Genomic DNA, 23,592 nt, shown 5'->3' on the forward strand with positions numbered 1-23,592 from the left:
AATGTCTCTATATCTTCCTAAAATCATTTTCTTTTGTATACAAGATAGAATCAGCACCAAAATGCATTGAAAATACCAACACAATGGGTGAGTTTCAGAATACAAAGGAAGGGATGAAAATGGAAAAAAAAAAGAGGAAAATTTGGTAATGAGAAAATCGCTGAAAAGGGAAATAAATAATTTTCAGAGGCCATAGAATTTTGTTATGACCCAAAGAGGTGGTAGCATTTAAGTTTGTGGCCTCCAAAGATTAACCTGTGAAAACACTTACTAAGCCTGGCTTCTCTATGGGACATTTGAAGAAGAATGGCTTGAATGCCAGTAGTGACATTAATTTTATGGACAATCAGAGGTATGCTTATTTTTCTTGATCAGGAAATAGTTTCTTATAAAAATACAAGGACCCCACATTGTGTGTAATCCATCTATGTACTCTATGTCTGTTTGTCTATCTATCTCTCTATCTGTCTGTTCTATTGTAGGATGCAGGAAGAATTATAGTCTTATAAAATTTTTGTCCTTTATAGTGGGATCTTTCCATAACTTAGCACTATAATATACTGTACTTGATTAATGAATCCAATCAGAATCAGTATACTTAGAAATTCATTGAATAGGATTAATGGTCTCCTAATTGTTATTTTATTTTCCAGATTAGCCTTGTTTCCTGTATTTTCAAAAATTTTTGAGTCATATCTTGAGTTATACTTTATAAGGGACATGAAATTTTATGTTTTTAGTCTATAACTTGCATGATTATTTTTGTTTTGTTTTGTTTTTTGCTTAAAGAAAACGAAAATTTTTTGTTTTGAACTTTGAGTATTCTATGGTATCTGACCAAACTAGTATAAGCTATTTCACTGTGTACAATATGATGATTATACACACAGACATATTACTTTTTGTATACTTTTATTTATTTATTTTTACTTGCATTAACACTAGAGCCAGAGGTCTTCCAACAAACTTCCATTTGTCTGGTTTTTATTCTTCTCAAAAGAAAAAATAGAACTTTCTAAGAGTCTACAAGTAACACAAAAGGATATCAAGAAATGGCTGCACTGGAAATTTAATTGAACATCTCTTTACAATGAAAGTGGTCACAGGATTGGCTGACAAACAATCTAGTTAATGAAAAATCGATGACTTCTAAAGGTTGTTGGTACCTTTGATATTTCACTGATTCTTTTTAATCTCTTACCTTTTTCAAATGATTGTATTTGAAATTAGGACATTTCTTATTGAGTGATTGCTTTAATATTTGCTTTGTTTTCAACAGTGCCCTTAAAGATAGCCGTTTCCCCCCAATGACAAGGGATGAGCTGCCACGGCTTTTCTGCTCAGTGTCTCTGCTCACTAACTTTGAAGATGTCTGTGATTATTTGGACTGGGAGGTAAGATTAATAGAAATTTTTAAAAGAGAAATGAAGGTATCTCCTGATAAGTGTTAAAAATTAGCCTCAGAAAACACCTCATTTGGCCTATTCTTATGGATAAATAAATCTTGCCATCCAACAGTGAGATTTGAATAATGGAATTTTTAAAGGGCAAAGTGCCATGTGTTGTTATAATCCCTAAACTGAATTGGTCTTCATTTTTGTCCTTCTGCCTCACCAAAGCACCTCATAAAAGCTGTTAATAAGTAGTAAGGACTGAATAGAATTTATTTCTCGTTCTATTTCCATTCCAATGCACTTTGGTGTAGCTGCTACCAAGTGATTAGGTGGTCACAGAAGCAAAAAACAAGAGTCATTAAGGGTAAGATACCACTTGGAGAAATCAGCTCATCCATGACAAAGCTTTGGTTAACTAGAATTAAATAATATAAATTCATTCTTGGCTACCTCAATTTACACACTAAACACACCAACAAATAATATTACAGTTATATTGAGAGTATCTCTGTGCTTTGGCATTATCAGAGAACCCTATATCAATCATATTTTTATTCTTCTTCAGTACATTGGGTTGACTCGTTAATGAAGTTCACAGATTCTCACCCTAATTTGCTTTGGTGGTTGAGAGGAGATGATTGAGTGTAGGTCTATGAAATTTTGCATGCACACACATACACCCATATTATGGAATGCCTAGTGTGTTCCAGGAACTATGCTCCATGTTCAAAAGTGGTACAATTGGATCCCTACCATATAGCATCTTATAGTCCAGCAGTAGACGTGTATAAAAAGTATGAAGGAATAAATGCTATCAGAATGAAACAATGGAAATCCAGGAGTAGACACAGCATTTTCTCTCACACCACTCATAAATGGCATTACTGTATCATTATGATATAACATGTTTTAATTCTAATACTGTTTTAGAAGAACTATCCCCCATGGCAACTGTGATATTTTGCCTTGTAGCCAAATCACTGTTTTCACAGTTAATTGGACTTGAGTTTTATTTCTGGCTTTACTCTGATTTCTTGTGAGACTTCAGACCATTTTTTTCACTGTGATTCACTTTTTCCATATACAGATAAGACATTTGTAAAGTTCTTGATATTCATTTGAAAACAAACTGTGATATAGATTATTGTTGTTTTTCCAAACCTATTTAAAAAACTTTTCTGCATAGAATGGTAGGAAAGAGTTCCTTCTGGGTTTTTTGGAACATTATCAGAATATGAAAGCATCTTAGAATTTTGTGGAAGAAATAAATTAATTTGGAAAAGGAAGAAATAAACAATTCTATAATATTAATCCTAACAGTTGGAATGTATAAAGTATTTTGTATAATTAAAATTTCCTACTTTATTGTGTTTTTAGGTTTGTTGTTCCTACTTGATTTTCCTTAAAGAGAAGTTTACCAATAATATAGAAATATTCCCCAGTTCATTCGTTCTCTCTCTTTTCCTTTTCATTCTCTCTCTCTCTCCCCTTCCTTCCCTCCATAACACTCACTCTCTCTCTCTCTTCCCCTCTTCTTCTCCCTCTCCCCCTGCCGTCTCCTCCCCCCTGTACCTCTCCCCCGACCTTTATTAATTTTGGGTACTGGGGTTTCAACCCAGGGCACTTAACCACTGAGCCATATCCCCAGCCCTTTTTTTTATTTAGAGACAGGGTCTCGCTGAGTTGCTCAGTACCTTGCTAAATTGCTGAAGCTGGCTTTGAACTCATGATCTTCCTGCCTCAGCCTCCCAAGCTTCTGGCATTACAGGTGTGCACCACTGTGCCCAGCCCTAGTAGTTCATTTTTAAATGGTCCCAAATTGTGTCCCCCTTTTATTAATTTAACAGTTTAGAGGGTTATTTTACTGTTTTCAGACTGCCACTTCTTCTATAGGCAGAATTTCATTTTTGCTTTCTAGATTGCAGGGTACAGTGTATGCAGTGGTAGGGGTGGGACTGATCATAAAGGCAAAAGCCCGTGATGTAGGGGATGATCACGCTACAAAAACACTTCTGTACCTATTGGAAGCCACTAAGTTGGAAGTATAGTTAAGGCACATGCTCTTGCATGCATATTGAAAGTATTTTGTATGAATGTGTGCATGTGTTTTAAGAGAAGAAAAAACAGGAGAATCCAATGGTTATTAAATAGGTTCAGATAAGCTCAGAGTACACCATCATATTTTTTGCCCACTTCAAGAATTGTTTACAGCTAAGATTAACCTTGATGTTATTGGGCTTCTATGTTCATGATGTGTCAGTTTTATGTTAAAAGGGTGGGAAGTAAAGCACATAAGAATTAGAACTGTGTGCTCTTTCAGGGACTATTTATCCTCTTTGGGCACTATCTGCCAGCTTGAGTTTCTGGAAGATTCTATATTGCTTCTGCTTGGTCTTATATATTTAACATATTTACTATATTCTTGTATATTTAATATATTGTTGTATATTTAATATATGGTCTTGTATGTTTAATATAACCTGCTTGGTCTTGTATATTTAATATATTCTTGGTTTTGTATATTTAATATATTCTCTTTGGGCACTATCTGCCAGCTTGAGTTTCTAGAAGATTCTATTTTGCTCCTGCTTGGTCTTTTATTTTTATTTTTATTTTTAATTTTTTAGATACTGGGGATTGAACTCAGGGGCACTCAACCACTGAGCCACATCCCCAGCCCTATTTTGTATTTTATTTAGAGATAGGGTCTCACTGAGTTGCTTAGCACCTCACTTTTGCTGAGGCTGGCTTTGAACTCTCAATCTTCCTGCTCCAGCCTCCTGAGCCACTGGGATTACAGGCATGTGCCATGGTGCCCAGCAGTCTTGTATATTTAATATATTCTTTAAAAAGGTTTTGAAACACTAACTTGTACACAAATGTTCAAAGCAGCGCTATTCACAATAGGCAGAAGGTAGAAACAACCCAAATGTTTATCAATAGATAAACGAATAGATAGAGTATGGTATATCTATACAACTGAATCTTACTCAACTATAAAAAGAAATACTAATGCCTGCTACTGCATGAGTGAACCTTGAAAACATTATGCTAAGTGAAAGAAGCCACATGCAAAAGACCACCTACTGTATGATTTCATTTATATGAAATCTCCAGAATGGGCCAATCCATAGAGATAGAAAGCAGATTAGTGATTGCCAGGGCTTGAGGGGAGGGGTAAATGGAAAGTGACTGCTTAATGGGTACAGGGTTTCCATTTGGAGTAATGAAAAAGTCCTGGAATTAAACAATGATAATGTTTGCACAACGCTATGAATACAGTTAATGCCACTGAATTGTATGCTTTCTGTTTTGTATATTTTACCACAATAAAACATGGAAAATAAATTATATATATACCAACTGTCCGTAATAGTAATTTTAATTTATTGAAGAAGAAAAAAATAAAAAGTATAAGGAAATGCAAGTTATTCACAATTATACCATTCTGTGATATCTACTGTTAATATTTTGAAATACAGGCAGAACCCCCATATCTGTGGGTTCTGTATGCATGGATTCAACCAACCAGAGATCAAAAATATTTTGAAAAGAAATTTCATCTGTATTGAATATTTTTCCTTGTCATTATTTCTTAGACAATAGAGTTTAACAGCTATTTGCATTGTACTAAGTAGTATAAGTAATCTAGAGATGATTTAAAATGGGAGAATGTATATTGGTAACATGGAAATGCTATGCCATTTTATATAAGGGTCTTACACATCCTAGGACAGTGGTTTGAAGGCAGTGTCCTAGACCAAGAACCCCACAGATCCCAAGGGACAGTGATATTTCTTTCTATCTGTGTCTTTGTATCAGTAAATCTGCATATTTGATTATGAGATCATATTTAATATTCATTTATTTAAAAGAAAATTGAGGGAAATCTCTGCTTATTGTTTATCTGTGTATATGTTTATTTTATATATATTGTGAATTTCCTTTGTGAAAAGTCAGTCTATATTATGAAAGTATACCTTCACTTTGAGAAATTTTACACTGTCCAATAAGTACAACTTTTCTTCCAAGAATAAAATATCATATTCTCCATAAGTATTTAATTTTAACCTGAAATGCGAAGTTTTATGTATGTTTATACCTCTGGCAGAAATAAAGATTATTTTGAAAATTTTAGAATTTTAAAGTCAAATTTAAATAATGAACATGTTTTATATAAGCAGAAACCTTTAACATAGGTCTTTTCTGGTTTGAAATTTGACCTCTATTGGTGAAGTGTGTTGTAGCAGTAGAATCCCTCATTAAAATGCACAGATGAGAGCAAAAAGGGCAATGTCTAGAAGTACCAAAACGTAGAGGTAGGTAACTTTGCTAATGAGAGACATCCTTATGGTTATGAGGACGAGGAATGGGACTGATGGTAATAGCCAACTAATTTCCAGATCATCAGGAAATAAATGGACTGCCATAGGGCTGGCTACCATCTTACTGTCTTTTTCATCCAGGTGTTTTAAAGAAGTCTATTTCAACTCTCCTTTGGTGACATGTCTCTAGTTTTATAAAGAAAGTTAGTAGTAAAATAAGAGCTTAGAGTTTGTTTTAGTTCCTTCTCTTATAATGTAAGAAATTTTGATAAATGGTTTCAAAAATGAGTGTAATTAATTTCAAGTCAATGTTGAATTTTCTGGAATGATCAACAATGCTTCCATATGTTGTATTTCATCAAAGTAATAATTATAACATTTGAAATGAGTGTCTATAGATAGTCTCTCAAAGAATCTGAATAGTTATTTAAAAAAAAACAAAATTCCACATAGAAGGCTATAAATTATAGGTAAATTGGAGCAGTGGCCTCACTCTTCCAAGAATTACTGATCATTACCCACATCATGATCTACTTATTGCTCTGATAGGTATGAGAAGGATGAAGAGTGAGTAATTTGGGGCAAGAATTCATTAACTGATAAATTAGAATATCCACCTGAAAGACTAAAATGGTTATGAAATGAGAAGAATTGCTCCCCTAGGGAGAAATCCAGTATGATCTGCCTTATGTTTGAACACAGAAACTTATCACCATTGTTCTGAGCTCTTCAGTTGACAACATTATCTTAACTCTGAATGACAGAATGATTGGCAGACATGGTGCTTTAGAAAGAAAGAAAAGCTCATGCAACATGTTGGAGCCCTCCAGAACAACAAATAGCCTGGAACTGTAGAGTTAAACTCTTTGGGCACCATGTTTTCTTTTAAGAACTCTGAAAGGTTATTAAACCAATGACATTACAATGGGTAGAGTTTGACTTGAGGGGTAATTCTAGGTGTGTCATCTCATAGCCACTCATTTTCAGGATGATATAAGCGAATAAGCGTTTTGTTTGTAGAAGAACTTGTATAGCACGTATGCTGCCAGTGATTTTGTGGAAGCTAATGTAGCACTTTGCTGACAGAAGTCAAAATATTTCCTAGATTGTAATCAGGCATCTTTTACTTCTGAGCTTTAGAGACAAGATCATTTAAAGAAAGGCATGAAGAAGAAGTGTTTTCTGTATTCTAAAGTAAATATTTAGCTCATATTTCAATACATTAATGACATCTTCACAATCCTGAAGACATTTTTCTTGTATCTAGCTGCCTGGATCACTTGTCTACACAGCCGTCACCTGGGCAATACATTGTTGTCCTAAGGTAGTGTGTTGATTCCTCTTTAGTACGTGACATTTACATGGAATCAACCCATTCAGGTGGGGCTGGCCAGTATGATTCTTCTGTGGTGCCAAAATCTGTTCCTGCACTATAAAACTAGACCTCTGAGTCCCTAGTCTTCTGTCCCTAAAGTACCAAAGCATGTGTCATTATATGTGAGCCTTGTGAACTTCTGGTGCTCAGAGAACTGCACTTCACTTTAAAAGCGACCTCTAAAGAACTCCTCTTGAGCAACTGCAGCTCCATTTCTGACGTACTTGGTTGCAGTAAATAATAGGACGTTTTTGTAACAGCCTTTATAAGAGTAAACAGATGAGATGAACAAATTGTCTACCATCATTATCTCCCATATATTTTAGAAGTTAATGTTCTCCTATTCACCCTCACTTCCCCAAAAAGGTTTACTTTTTTTTTTTTTTTTTAGCTCCTCTTAATGTACCACTGAAAACAGAGTTCCCATTCATACACAGATGGTTAGCATGACTCATAAAGTCAGCAAGTAAAATGACTTCTAGTTGTATACATTCTGTTTCCTCCCTTGGTTATATTTTCCCAGCTATGAGGTACACCATGTTTTGTTTCTCTTCTAATTTAAAATTCCCGCCTTACTAAAAATCATGGGCTTTTATACATCTAGAAAATGCTTTTCACATTTATTTTCCCAGAGACCTTGATAATTTTGTGTAAAACCTCACTATCATTATGATAATTTAGTCTTTATCTTGACACTCTAAATGTTGTTTCAAGTTCTTTGGAGCACTGGGAAAGGAATGCTTTATGTTTCTTGGCCAACTAGAAAGAATTTGCTGAGCATCAACCAGTGAGTGTATAAAAAGCCTGGTGGAGAAGCAAGCTGTAGAAAATTAATGTAACTTTTTGGGAGGTATAGGGATTGAACCCAGGGGTGCTTAACCCTTGAGTCACATCCCCAGCCCCCTTTTTATAATTTTATTTTGAAACAGGGTCTTTCCAAGTTACTTAGGGCCTTAATAAGTTGCTGAGACTGGTCTGGAACTTGAAATCCTCCTGCCTCAGCCTCCTGAGCTGCTGGAATAACAGGCATGCACCACTGTGCCTGGCATAATGTAACTTCTTAAAAGGTGATTTAATGCTAAGAAGTTTTCATTAGCTATTAGTACCCTTTGAAATGGGTAGCTTCCAACATCCTCCGCTTCCTGCTTTCCTGTGTTCTTTGGTGGGGGGAATTTTTTTCTGTTTCTTTCCTTATAATACACAAACTCTTTTGCTGCTCCTTCCCTAGCAGTTCCATTATAATCTATTATTTCATATGGGGCTTCCCTATGTGTATGTAACCCAGCATTTAATAAAAAGTGCTGAATTTGGGGAATAAGGGAACCTGGGTTTTGTTCCTGACTATCACTGCCTAGCTCTATGACCTTTCCAAACCTCAGTTCAGTTTTGCCAGGAAGTTGAAAAGGTTTCTTTAGACACAGAATGTGTCTATGACTGACTCCTTTTTAAAAAAAAATTGCTTCTGTTTCATTTTAAATCCAGAGATTGAATCATCAGTAGCCATTTAGAAGTCATAAGAAGAGGTCCCTAACTTTTAAAATGGCCATCGTCAACCTAAACATAGGCAACAAAAGTGGAAAATGATCCAATTTTAAAAATTGTACATTCTAGATTTCTTTTCAAGAGAATTCTCTTAAGGAAGGAGACTACACTAAGCCATTAATGCCTTTATTTTATTACTGCATCATCCCTTGTTTTAAGTCAGTATTATATACTGAAATGAAGCAAATATGTTAGGGAAGGATTATTCACATTTCAAGTAGATATTTTGCTTTGCAGAAGGACTAACTAGGGTCTCATTTTCTTCCTTATAACTTCAGGATTAATTCATTTATATAAATACACATGTAATAAATGCACATGTAACTTTTTTTTGTAGTACTAGGAATTGAGCCCAGGGGTGCTCTTCCACTGAATTACACCCACAGCTCTCCCCACCCCCGCTTTTTTTGAGTCAGGGTCTTGCTAAATTGCCAAGACTGGCCTTGAACTTGTGATCATCCTGCCTTAGCTGCTCCAGTCTCTGGGTTTACAGGTGTGCATCACTGTGAGGTGTGCACCACCATACCCAGTTCCCACATATAACTTTATAGGAACAAACTCTTTTGTAGACTGAGCTGAATCATTTTGAGTCAGATACTCAATATATGGTTCCAACCTGAATATGATTTTTCTTAATTTTCTATCAGGTAAACATTACTTCATATTGAGTATGTTTGTCAAGAGATGATTCTCCCTAGCCTTTGGAAAACAAAATAATTCACATTTCTAGATTCTGAAAAAATTTCATAACTTTGGTTTTCTTATATATAAATTTACCCTCTTCCTCATTCCCTTTTTTAAATAAAATGGTAGGAGTGTATTTTTTAAACTTCTGATGAAAAGAGGCTTTTTATTTAAAGGTCACCTGTGTTGCCTGAACTTTGCATAGGAAGCATCAGGATGTTCAGTTTTCATGGAGTGTTCATTACAATTAATCATTACAGAGAATTGGTTTTTTCCCTTAATTATACTCTGAGTTTTCACTTGTTCTCTGCAAAACCTTAGAGTAAGAACAGTTTCTTTTCTTGCAAATGATATATAAACATGTTTGGCTTCATAGCTTCTCAAAGCACCTCTTCATTAACCTTGCTTTATTTAAAATCTTACTAATGCTTTTAAAGTTCATGAGGGTGATTATTAGGTAGTTCAGGTATTTTAGAACTGTGTGTCAGTTGTTAGTTAAATAAATCTTATCAGGTTGTTGTTCGGTAGCCATTGTGAATAAATTGGCAGGCTTCTGTTCCTGATAGACAAGATGTCTAAAGCTCCTATAAGAACCAAAATTGGCACTAATTAGTCCTTTAGTAAGCTCTGCAAAAGCCAAGAACTTGTCCATGGAGACAGAACTAATTTCTAAGCTAAAGGTGACTAATTTGCAGGAATTTTAGAGAACAACATACATTTATTTTTTGGTCAAGGGAACCTTTGCAGTTATTTTCACAAAATAACCAGGGGAGGAAAAAAAACCCTTCATCTGAGGTAGATGATGAATCAGAGTTTTCATAATAGAATATGTTAAAAGGTTACTGGTGTCCAAGTGATGGCTTTGCAATCAATTATCCTCTTTGATTTCTGTTTCTAGTATTTGTTCTAAAAGCTTCTCAAAGGATATTTGAAAGCAAAGACAGCTATAGGAACTGGTCAGATAATGGATTAAAAAAATCCTAAAGTGTAGTTCTTTGTGGTATCTCAGTTGGTTCAGGAGAAATATATTTTTTAAGTTACTAAGAATTTTTTCTAGGTAGCACTGGGATTATAAGCCATCTTTATTTCTCCCTTTATAATTTTATGAAGAGATTTTTTTCTTATAACACTTACACACTATTTTATAAACAGATTAAAAAATAATTCATGGTTGCAGTTTAGAATTCAAAGATACTGAGTCAAAAAAAAGCAGAATTGAATCAACACTCTTTAAATTTTACAACTTGGTCCAGTTCTGAAGGAATCATGTTCACCAGGTGGGCACCTGTAGAACTTCAGACTAGCTTCTCAGCTTGGTGGGTGGATTGAAGTGATTCAGTCATGGCTGTGATGATTTGATGGGCAGATCTTAGGTACTCTGTAGTCCAAAAAAGTTTTGGTGGTGTCAGGTTTAGGAGGGCCAGTGGTTTATTAGAATTGGTATAAATCTTTAACAGCCTCTCTGATTAAAATCTCAAATTTTCATGCTGAAAGATTTTATTCAAGAGTATAAATTTGAAGTAGACCCAAGTTTGAAGAGCCCTTTCTACCCATGTTGAATCTGTGTTCACTAGGAAAAGGCAGAATCACTGTTTTCACAAGGCTGAGCTAGGGTGGGGCAAAAGGAACTGTGAAGTGATGAGCATAAAGGGGAGATGTGCTGCACTGGGAATTTTGTGTTTTTCAGGGCAATAGCACGTATATTTCTTTCCTCTGTATATGAAATGCTCAGAAGCTTGGACTGCCCAATGCAATGTTTGTTTCTATCTGTGGTACCCTGGATCATTTTGTGACAGCACATGCACATCTTCTGTGACGCCAACCTCAACAGGTTAGGGTGTATGACAAGCACCCTGAGCTCCTTTCATTCATGTGTTGGCACATTGAGCCTGGCAGGTCAGTCTTACGTGAATGGCCAGTAACTGGCTGTGTTGTTAATTACAGAGTATGCTTTGCCAAATTATTTTGTCCAAAAAGTGTGTCAAACAACTTTTGGTACTTTGACCTCCTGATATTTTTTATGTTATTCAAGATGAACTCATTAAAAATGAGTAGAGTGAGCCAAGGCAATATTCTTATTCTTTCAGGGAAACCCATCATTTGGTTTTGAAAATGGGGATGAATGGGACTGACTGTGGCGTTGACTAAGACAGGATGCCACTTGAGAAAGTAGACTGGGTCTGTTGGTTGGTCAGAATGTGATCAGAGGCAGGTTTGGCTTTGAGGGTCATGACCGTGGAGGTAATTGTGGCGCCTACTCAACTTAGAGTACAGTTTATACACATTCATGCTTTTAGCCAGATGGCTCTTATTGTTCTTGTTCCTCCCTCTTCACATCATAGGCTTGCTGAATTTGTAGCACTGCCAGTGGATCACAGGACTGACACTTGCCTTCTAGACAGATTAGGTATTAAGCTTTGACTATGCAATGGTGAAGGACATAATATGGACTGGGCATTATAATGGGGTGGGAGGGGGCTATTTTTTAAATGTTCTTGTGTTGAGGGTCACTGCATTAGAGGATAATAGTTTTAAGTGAAGCCCCATTTCTAACAAGAGGCCAGATAATGAGGATAAATGAAATCTGCAGACAGTCTCAAAGCTTCATTTTAGCCATTATTTATAATCTCTTCTTCTATCAAACCTTTTACTATGTAGCAAAATTGATTAATTTGCGTGTATCTCTATTCTCCCACATCCTCTCTGATAGAGAAATGGACAAGAGGAAAAAGGATGGGTTGAGGCCAGGTGGAGTTGGGGATACATATAATCCCCAAACTGGATAATCAACTCCAGAATAATCAAGATATATTTTAGGGTCTTAACATTAATCTTGATATTTAATCATTCTGAACAACGTTAAAAAACAAAAGATTGTATAATAGCATTAATAAAAATCACTTGCTGTGGAATGCTTCAGAATAAATATGGCTTTCTTTTTTAGCATGAAATAGGAATCTGTTGAATTGGTCTTAATGTTCTCTCAGCACACACAGATACAGCTCTGTTTAATTCCATATCCTCTTATCTATAAGTCCTACATTTAATTTACTACCATTAGAGTTGATTTATAGCTCTGCTTAGCAAAAGTACAGTCTTGATTAAAAGAATATTATCACAGCTGATGGGCCTTGAAAGCATTTTTTTTCCTAAGACTTTCTAATAATTTTGAAAATGACCTGCAGACTCCCATAAGTTTAGATTTGCAAGTAACCAGTTTTTGCTAACCTGGCTCTACTTTGGACAATGGTAGGATTAGTTAAGGGCATGTTTAGTGACATAATTTTCCCAAGTGCTATCTCCTTCTCCATTCTTAGAAAGCTGCTGTGATAGCATTTTATAGCAGGTATGCATCTGCGAATCCCAGTTCCCTAGTCAGCTGATCTCTTATCCAGCTGATAACTGCTGACTATAGCCATTGCCTCCTGGGCTGCTGCTGGACTGTAGGATTCTCCAGTCTGTAAAGGAAGGATTCAATTATTATGCATGAAGATTACATTTTGTAGTTGCTGCTGTGACAGATGCCTCCCTGAAACAATATGGAATCTATTTCTGATGCTCATTTCAGTGGAGATGACTTAATTTGAAAAACCATCGATTTCCAGAGGTTGGCCAGAGTCGGTCATTCTCCACAGCAGGCCATTTTTCACTTTCCTGTTTTGATTGTACAGTATGACTATTTGGCACCATCTGTGATTCTGAGGCTAGAGAAAATGCTATTGCTCAACAAGTGACAAAAAGTTATTATGCTTTTGATCCAGTTAAGAATGTTATTCTCTCGATTCTGATGGTTGAAAAAAAAAATGAGTCACTCTGGTTTTGGCTTTGTGGAGTATATTTTTGACCTATGAAAAAGTTATTTCTCACAAAGGAGTCACTTTAAAATCACTATATTTTCATTTCAATTTACAGGGACTTTCAATTGTTCAGAATCAACTAAAAGTTGTAAATGTGATAAGAAATCAAAATGGGAGAATTTTGATTTTTTAAAATCAAAATTGGTGGTGGGGCCTTCTTAAAATACAAATACAGCACTCTTACTCAAGAATAATTTTTATTTTGGTCAACATGTCCTTAGATTTTGATTTAATCTCATATAAACACCTTTATTGAGATATAATGAACATAGCATACCATTAGTAAATTGTTCAAAATTACTCCTTTTTAAAAATTACTCTTTTAATTGTTAAATTACTAGGCTTAAAAATCTCTGATACACAGGTTGTACTCCTAAGAAGAAAGGATTTATGTGTCCAAATCACAACTCCCCATTTGCCTAAATCACTTCTCCCACTCTAGTACATAGCCACATAGCCAGTTTGTCAGAGCTGGGCTGGTTATTAGAGGTCACCTCATTCAAGTAGGATAAAAATCACCTGGGGAGTTGTTCTTTTTCCAAACTCTACTTGCTGAAGCATGAAACCTCCTGATATTCTGATAAACTTCTCAGCCTCTTCCCCCCCACCATGCCAATTAAATATTACTAATTTGTCTGACACACTCATCTCACAGATAAACATTCTCTCATAATTTTGACTGGACATCTTAATAAACACCAAAATTCTTTTCAATTTCAACATGACAGATTTTTGATAAATAGAATGAAAGATTCAAGATTCACTTCAGTGAATGAAGGAGCATAAATTACTTATGCTGTATATTTAAAAAAAAACATTATGAAGAATCTGATATTGTTGAAGGAAAAAATTCAGAGTCACTGATCAGGAAGTCAGTAAACAGAAAATGTTGCAAATTTGTCATTGCCTCTGTGCTATGTCAGGCACCAAAGAGATTACTAGATGTCCTTTATCCTGGAAATGCCTGATAGCTAAGCACTCATATTTCTTCTCAGCTGTCCACAGTCATTTCCCACAAGGTCTGGGAGGTCTTATTGTGTTAGTTTTTAAACAGCTGCCCTGGTTGCATTTTTAGTAGAAGGAGATTCATAAGAATGTTGATATTAAATAGATAGAAGAAATAGCCACAGAGATATGCTTTAATAAAAAACAAACTCCTTAGAAGATCTGACAGGTTGTAATGGATAGATGTGTGGAGATCTGAGGAACAAACGAAATGCATTTCCCAGAGGACTTTTTCTTCTCCGAAAAATTAGAAAATTTCATGCTAAGGGAGGAAACCGCAAAAGAGGTTTTCATTGACCCCTTTTCTTCTTCTAGATCTTTACTTCCATACAGATGGAAAGATTAAGGTCTATGACTTAACTCACCTCCTGTGACAAGAAACCACCATCCTGGGGGATAATTTTCACCTGGTTTTACATCTGTCCCCTTCTCCCCCAGTACCTTGGGAAACATTGATTTGATTCATCCACAGATTTGGGAGAATGAAATGGGATGGTTTACGCTTTTGAAATTTTACTTTTATTGTCAATATTCACAAAGAGGTTAAGAACTTTGTTCTTTCTTTAGTGTACACTATTCTATGGAAGATATGAGAGGAAAGGCCAGCTTTCTTTTGATTGTATGCTAATCAAAGGAAAATCACATTACTTTTTAAAAAACATTAGCAAGAAATAGCCCACTCTTACTTAGAAAACTATCTTTTTTAGGTCATCACCAAAAGTTTGTTTGACATTTTAAAAAGTTAGGCTAGGATACTAGAAAAACTGGGCAAATATACCTTGCTCACAAATTATTTGAAATTTTTATTGCTTTTAAACAGAAAGGTACTGTGTGATTATGATCTGGTTTTTATACTTTTTCAGTCTTTTGTGACAGTATTTGCTTGCCTACATATAAATCAAGGTTTCACAAGGACTGGACAGCTGTGTATGGTGGCACATGCCTATAATCCCAGCTACTTGCAAGGCTAAGGCAGGAGTATTACAAGTTCAAGGCCAGCCTTGGCAACTTAGCGAGACATTGTCTCAAAGTTAAATAAAAGTAAAAAGGGTTGGGGGAATGTCGTTCAGTGGTAGAGTACTTGCCTAACATGTGCAATGCTTTGGGTTCAATCCCCAGCACCACACATACACAAAAAGGACTAGACAGTTTGGGAGGGGGTCAACACAGAAAGTTTGGGAATGTAACCTGAAGTGGTGAGTGAACCTGCAAAATAGGGTGATGGTTTGTCATCTCCTTGAAGTCCAGTTCCTTTTGTCTGGTTCCTTAGTGTTATAAGTCACAGTTTGAGAATGGCAGCAGGATTATTGTCATCGACCTTCTTACTCTATCTACATCCCCAGAATGGTTGTTCCAGTTTTCCAAAAAGAATAGCATATCCCACTACATTTTGGGCATGTGCAAATTAATATTTTCAGTCTCCATGGCCATCATAACGGCCTTCAAATCCAAAGTCAAAGTTACGGAAAGAGAATGGACATGCACTTCTTAAAACAAGGGAAAGAGAAAAGAACAACATTCTCTTGAAAATTAAATTATAACCATTTCTTTCTGTTTCTATGAAGAAGACTGTACTAATAAAACTGCCAATTTCTTTCAGGTGGGTGTACATGGCATTAGAATAGAATTCATCAATGAAAAAGGATCAAAACGCACCGCCACCTACCTACCGGAGGTTGCAAAGGAGCAAGGTCATTATTGTACTTTATTTCATATAATCTGGTGAAGAATTTAAACAAATATACAAATTGAAATGTGATATCTGACCTTGCAGTTATGCCCAATAATTGATCAGTGTCAAATTATAAGAAGCGACTCTTCTATCACTGCCACTGCAATGTCTGTATCAAATCAGTGAATTACGCTCAAGCCAAATCTCTGTACTGAAGTTTGACAGCATACACTCAAATATACACTTTACAAAACAGCAAAGATTTATAAAATTTGGTTATTATTTAGGCAACACTTTGCTACTAAGTTGAAACACTCTTTTCCTATATTCCGTTGTGCTGTAAATAGCCTTGTGGCATAAACAAGCCTTTAGTTTGACGGCCACATAGTTCATTGTCACTGCCAGAATCTAATGTTTCATTCTTAGGTGGTTGCCATTACTCATCCTGCTAATATTAAGATTGTATGTTTCCCCTTAAGATTGGAAGCATCATGAATACACAAAGCATTCATGTTTTATATGCTGGGTCTGTACTTCCTAGCCAACATTGTCTTATTTCATGGATGTATCTTTATGAACCAGCACTGCAACACAATATAACTTTGTGGTAATTTGATTTTTCTAGACATTGCTAAATTCTACTCTCATATTATTCGAAATTAATCTCTTCTTTTTACCTTATTGAGCTTTTCTTTTAATCATAAAGCATTTAAATTTGGTTTGATCATGTAAATGTAAGACACATAACAGCAAAATGTAATGAAATTAAACCACCAAACGAGAAAGTTAGTCTTTAAGGTAGTTTTCTAAAGATTCATTTGGGTTGCTTTAGAAAATGTCTTCATCCTGCAGGATTATTGACTCTCTAAAGCTACAAAAGAGAGGGGGGGCCTCAGGTATTAGTATACCATCCATGTCAGAAGCAAAAAATATTCCCTGGGATACTGCACACAAATAATTGATTCTAGAGATACCATTCACACCAACAGCTACTGTGAGGTAGTATGGGAATCCTACATACTACTGAGTTGGCACAATGAAATGTAGGCTTTTCCCTCTCTTTTGAAGATGTCACTGTTGGAGAGTACAATGGATATGGTTTGTAACAGAGACTAACTGAGCAGATTCTCCCAGTCTCTTAGACCCCATGCCTTCGAATATAGTTGAGATAATGAAGCCAATATTGTTAGATGTGGACAGCTAGAATTTAAGGTGTGTGGTGATGAACCTGCCTTTGTATAGGGTGAAATCTTAGCTCTTCTGTATGATTGTTTTTAGAACCAAAGGAGGTGATGGCTTTTGGTGACAGTGATAGCTGACATCAACAAAGTCATTTTTGTATTTAACCAAAGGTGCTTATTACATGTACTTAACCAGTATTTTATCTGGTCAACTCTTCACAGGATGGGACCATATTCAGACCATAGACTCCTTACTGAGGAAAGGAGGATACAAAGCTCCGATTACTAACGAATTCAGGAAAACCATAAAACTGACCAGGTACAGAAGGCATTTTCTAGCACAAGGCTAACCAGTACATTTTGATGCATAAGCCTATAACCCTTTGATTTCCTTGGTCTCTCTAACTTATACTTGCTTCTCTTTTCTGAAACAGTGGAAATGAATGGCAGGGCTATACTGAGGGTGAATACAATGGAACTCTGCTTGGCAGTAGAGCCTGTGTGATGTATGAGCCCATCCTTCCCACCTTTAGCTCTCTCTGATTATCCTGGCTGTGTATGAGTAAGCCCTCTGAGACTTTATTGGAGAAAGTGTCAGAATTAGATATTGGCTAGCTTTTGACATTGCCTAGCAGAACCCCAGGATTCTGATAAGCAGTCCTCAAATTTGAATTTAACCTTAGAATTTTGGCAATGATAAAAGTCTACTGTGAAGGCTTGTTGAAAAACACAATTGAGCTAAACTTGAATGCTAAATGAATTTCAGCATGGAATAACAGGGATACTTATTTTAAAAGGAAAATATCAAACATTTTAGGAAAATGGGTTGCTGTTTCCATTTCTTTTAATGCCAGAGAACTGTATTGAATGCCTCTAGTCTAAAAATGGACCATTCTCAGCTCTAAGCAGTTACAAATTTGAAAATGCCTCCATCTCTGCTCTCCCTGCATTCACAATTGAGACTAGTAAGGCATGTACAGAAATAATTACTATAAAGCAGAATATGATGGATGATGTAAGATCATAAAGTAAGGAAAGAGGAATTCCAGGAGGGGTTGGGGAGGGAATAGAAGGTTTCAAAGAGGAGGTAAATTTAGGGCTGGGCTTAAGGAATGGGTAGAATATTTGACAGGTAGAAAATAAGGGAGGAAAGGGATTCCCCGAAGACTATTTAAGTCAAGGCACATAGGAGGCAAAGTGCAAAATAAGTTCTGAGGAATGTGACTGTTGGATTTGACTGGTCTTTCAGTGCACATAAAGAAGGTAGTCATTAGGGGAAAATATGGCCCAGAAGGTAAGTTAAGTCAGACGATGGAGGATCTAACATTCTAGACTAAGAAGTTTGGATCTGATTCTAGAGGCAATTAGCCCTTGTAGGGTTTCAAACAGATGGCCTTGGGGAAGTGTAAGATTGGAATTAGAAACAGGAAAATGAGCTAGGAAGCACTGCTAGAATCTAAGAATCTGTAGAAGTGCAGTGGGGGCCCTTTAACTAGAGCCATGGCAGTGGGATGGGAAGAAAGACAGGGACAAATATGAATATATAGTGCAAGAAATGAAAGGGTTTAGTCACCATTTAGAAGTAAAGAAGTCAAACTTCAATCTACATAAAAGGGACCAAAGTCATCCTGTGGAGCATAGGGACCACAGGAAGACAGTTAGGTTTTTGTGTCAGTTCTGGATTTGAAGTACTTCCTGTGATATCTATCCTGAAACCTCTAGTAGGTCACTGAAAATGTACATGTGTAGAGCTCAAGACTAGGGCTGATACTTTCCGATCATCTGCACAAAAGGTCATGGTTGAAGCTCTAAGGATTGGATTCACTGAGGTGGGGCAAAATAAAGAACTAAGGATAGAAACTAGAAAATCCTACAAGGCACAGGTAGGCGGAATGCTCAGAAATAAGAAGCAGAGGGAGAACCGGGGGCATGTGGAGGTATAGAACCAATGGGACTGGAGCGCTTCAGAAGGAGAGCGCAAGGGGTGTCGCATTGGAATGGTCAAACAGAACTAAGGGTAACCTTCAGACAGTTGTTTCCATGGAAGAGAAGCCAGGGAGCACTGGGCTGTGGAGTAATGGAGAAAGGGACTGAAGGCAGAAACCACATGACTCTTTTGTAGAAGCTTGGCATGGGAAAGAGAAGGTTCTGGTACCAGCATTAGGAAAAACTGTCAGTTAATGGCAAGACCTAAGTAGAAGTGTAGACAGAGAAAGGAATGGTAAAAGAAGGAGAGATGGAAGATCTCTGAAGGAAAACCGTCAAGTGAATGGGAGCCATATAAAATAGTAAGAGGTTGGCCTTTCCTTATTCCTTCCTGTTAGCAAACCAGGGGGCAATAAAAGCTCAAGGGGCAATAAAATTTCTTGAAAAATTTAAACAAAGAGGAGTGGAGTTGAAAGAGCACTAGACTCAGACTTTGAATTCCTGTGTTCTGACCTCAGCTTTGCTTACTAGCCGCATGTCCTTGTACAAGTCACTTGTTCTCTCTAGACCTCTGGTTCCTGATTTATAAAGTTATCTTAGGACCTTCCTCTCTCTGACAATGGCGTATCACTTCATGTTAACTTTTCTCTTCCCTGACTTTCTTTCAGGTACCGTAGTGAAAAGATGACCTTGAGTTACGCTGAATACCTTGCTCATCGCCAGCATCATCACTTCCAAAATGGCATTGGGCATCCCCTTCCACCATACAACCATTATTCCTGACACTGAGCCGCACAACCAGTCACTGGGCCTCTCTGCAGACCTCTTCCCAGGAGACCCTACACCTTCTTGGTCTAGCTATCTCTTTTACTGTACCATTTTATGATGATAGTTTCCGTTGCCATGGTGAAGCTTCGACATCGTCAATTAAGATCATCATGGTAACGGGTAGGAAAGTGGCATTTGTTAAGAAGATCCTGTTTTGTTATTTTAGATCATTGATTTTTTTGCAGCATATATAACTTTTGGGGTTTTCTTTTCTTACAATATTAGATAGAACTTTGCTTTGCTTTCTCAATCAGGTTTCTGTTCTTCCTGTGTTCTCTGCTTCTTCTTTTCCTTCCTTCCTTCCTTCCTTCCTTCCTTCCTCCATCCCTTCCTTCCTTCCTTCCTTCCTTCAACTGTGGATGGAAGAAATTGTGCAGTTTGTAAGGGTTTTATTTAGACTTGTCTTTAATTTTCCTCAATAAGATAGTTATTTCTGATAGCTGAGTTTGGAAGTAATTCATGTCAAATTCAGGTATTCGTATATTACTGTTGGATTTGCCTAAATTTCACTTTGCTATGAGAGCTTAGTAGTTGAGTCTTCACTAGAATATGTTTTTCCCATGGTTAAAATAGATAAACTTTAGTTCTAATAGTGAACATTCACAGGTCCATGATAGGACTTGTCACAAAGACAAACCATTTCTGCCTACTGTGCTGGTTATCATACTTAGGAGAGACTGCCTCATCACTTTTTATAGAACCAATTTACAAACTAAAACACTGTTTTAAGAAAGTGCAAACTATCTTTCAAATAGGCTACAGAAATCATTTTGAAGAGCAGCAAATATTAGGAAGAGAACAGATGCAGAATTTAGTGCCTTTGAGAAGAATATAATTAAGTGGTATCAAGAGGGGTTAGAAAAAAGGCAATTTAGAGAAATATTCTTGTAAAATTTTATTGTTTCTATATGTGAAACAACAGATTAGACAAATTCCTTACTCTGGAGTATTTTTTTAGCTGAAAAAAAATTTATTTTGAGCAAATAACCAAAAAGACATTTGTCTATTTTGTATTAATTTAAATTTGTTAGCTTTAGGTTTCAATAAGTCATAATTGGCCAGAGACAATTTTAGCTACCATCTGAAGATATGGTAAAGATAATCTAGTGAAAGAAAAGTTCATATATGCCATTTCACATATGATGTGTCTGTCATGGAGACAATACTGAAGATACTATAAAATAGCTTGAATCTCTTTCTGCACTACATACTTTTGATAGAAACACATTTAATATGTTGCTAAGATGCTATGTTATACATACAAAGATGGAGTTGGATTCAGATAGGCTGTAGTTAGAGCCTGGCTCATTTGCAGGGCCAGACTTCCCCTGATTCATACAAAGAGAACTTACGGATGTCAACAGGAGGTCCATACATATATCCCCAGGAAAAAGTACACATGATTCTGGAGAAAGATGACCTTCATTTGATGGTAGTATATATAGAGATATATATATATAAGTATATATATTGGGGAAAATATATAATTTTTTCAAACAGGAAATCAATATATCAAGTGATGAATAAAAGTATGCTGCAGAATATATATTCTAAAACTATGAGAAATGTCACTGAATATCAAAAGGATATAGCTTATACATGTACTTGCTTGTGACAAGTGACGGACTGCTAGTTCTGAATTCTAAAATTCTTTTCTAGTTTGTGAAAATTGTGTAATTGGCTGAATTCCTTCTGCTTGCCACTGGGCAAAGCACACCGCTTTAGGTTTAATGAGGGTTCTTAGAATTTTGTTGGTATTCCTTCATCCACAGCATCCATTGTTGAAATAACCATTTTCAGTTGTGATGCCTTAAACTCAGAAGCCAATTGTTAGCCTGAAATGCAATCTTGGTAGCCAGTTCTATAGAACTCAGAGATTAGTCAGAAAAAGTTAGCTGTTGGGCTATAGAAAGGGATTTGGAATCCTGTCATTTGTACTTGGAAGCATTTTGGAGTAGATTAGTCTTTCATTATAAAAACACGTGGCTACCTGATGGAAACTTTCTTACCCTTATAGGGAAACTGAGCACAAGTTGAATGATATTGTCTGCTGCAAAAAAAAAAAAAAAAAAAAAAAAAAAAAAGGTAAATGAAACAAACTGAAGAGAGACAGAATAGACCAATATTGTTGTGAAATCCATCCTTATCCATCATCTCATCAGTTCAACAGGCTTCTCGTCCTGGGTGGAGCTTATGGTTAGAAGTTTTTTTAAAGAAAAGATCTATTACATACATATATGTGTGTGTGTATACATATACTGACGCATACATGCATACATATGTGTGTTTATGTATTTAACGGTGCTAATCAATCTTGAGCAGGTCACGTGACTGGTCATGCGGACTCTAAAATCATATCAGATTTTTTTAAATCCTTGATATATGCAGATGTTATACAGATTTTCTTACCAGTGTAATAATGTTATACTGAAGAAATAACCATCCTGCAGGCTTCAAAGGACGAGGTCAGCAATATTTCCCACCATGGCTTGGGGGAAAAAGGATAGTTTTGTCTCCTTTTGTATTCAAGTTGATGAACAGTGCATTTTTGTCTCCTAAGTAGCTGTTGACTAAAAGATTTTGTAGTATAAAGGGTGTTATACAAACTTTAATGGTGTGCTTCGAAGAAACAAATGCTAGACCCTTTCACCTTTGTCGTTAATATTACCAAGCTGTTAAATATGTGGTTTGAATTAACTTTGAACTTGTCGAAATATGTAGCATGTGTCTTTAACTCAGACGAAGATTCTAATTGCACAGGTTGTGTTCTAGCCAGTTGTGGTTTATTTGTTCAGAAACACAAATGTGAACTGCACTCTTATCACCAGAATATTGTACAAGTTCAGTGATCTTTAAACAGCTCTGAAGTAATACTTGAACTTCATTTGAGTAGCACAAAGTTTACATAGCCCCTTTTAAATGTTAGTTCAATTTCAGTTTTCTGTTTTCAAACACATGGGGGGGGTTCCTCTTGGAAAAACAGTATGTATTTTACTTTGGTATGTAGCAAAAGGCTTCCATTTCTGGAAGGGTTTTCTTGTTCTTAAACAGGGTCAGCCAGGTACCAGATTCGTAAAGAACACTTGTCCCCCCACCCCTCAAGTGGCCTTCTGACTGCACAAGAACGTGCTACTCCCCTCTCTAGGCGCCCCTACTGTGAGAGGTCGGTGAAATTGATGGAGGAAGTGCAAGGCTTGCTCTCTGTCCCCCACCCCACTTTGAAGCAGTTTTACGATTTTCGGTCCAGTGCATACAGTCCCAATGCCCGGCACACCGGAAGTTTGTATACTGGCCTCTTTTCTTGTCTTGTGCAGGAAATTTGAAACTGTCATCTGGAATAGGTTCCATCTCTTATGTGTGTTAGATCAAACCAAAGAAGCCCCCAGCCATGCCCAAATGCTGCTCCAAAAGCCTGCCTTCCAGTCCTTACAAAAACCTTGCAGGATTAAATGTGTTAACTTTTTTATTTTTGTACAGTTTCTAAGTGATTTTTGCTAGTGATGTTAAACTGAATTAAGTTTATTTGAGGGGTGTGAGCACCTCCTCCATTTAAATAAACTGGTGACTTTCCTTTTATTTTTTAAAAGCAGAAACCCTTTGTGTGCCTCTCAATTTTAAGGGTTTCTGATTACATTATTCTTAAGACCAGCATTGATCCTTTATATACAAAGATATGTTTTCCTTGTTTTTTTATTACTGTTTCAGAAGAAAATGAACCTTTTATTTTGCTCTGGACCCAGTAACTGCGCTGGTACATAGACGCACTGAGAAAATAAACTTTTGTAACCACCTCTGACTGCTTT

The 23,592-nt window shown here is 36.3% G+C and overlaps 1 protein-coding gene across 2 annotated transcripts in view; it reads left to right on the plus strand.

Moving 5' to 3' along the window:
* AMMECR1 (AMMECR nuclear protein 1) overlaps nt 1–21,888 on the plus strand; it is a 111,970-nt gene extending 90,082 nt beyond the window's left edge. For both annotated transcript variants that reach the window (XM_079124863.1, XM_079124862.1), the window contains 4 exons: nt 1,280–1,394; nt 15,783–15,873; nt 17,258–17,354; nt 19,630–21,888. In XM_079124863.1, the coding sequence (XP_078980989.1) occupies nt 1,280–1,394; nt 15,783–15,873; nt 17,258–17,354; nt 19,630–19,744 (418 nt within the window). In that variant the 3' untranslated portion in view covers nt 19,745–21,888. The remainder of the gene's footprint in view (nt 1–1,279; nt 1,395–15,782; nt 15,874–17,257; nt 17,355–19,629) is intronic.
* Nucleotides 21,889–23,592: the final 1,704 nt, after the last annotated feature.

Source organism: Sciurus vulgaris (assembly GCF_902686455.1).
Source record: "Sciurus vulgaris genome assembly, chromosome: X".
In the NCBI taxonomy this organism is placed as follows: domain Eukaryota; kingdom Metazoa; phylum Chordata; class Mammalia; order Rodentia; family Sciuridae; genus Sciurus; species Sciurus vulgaris.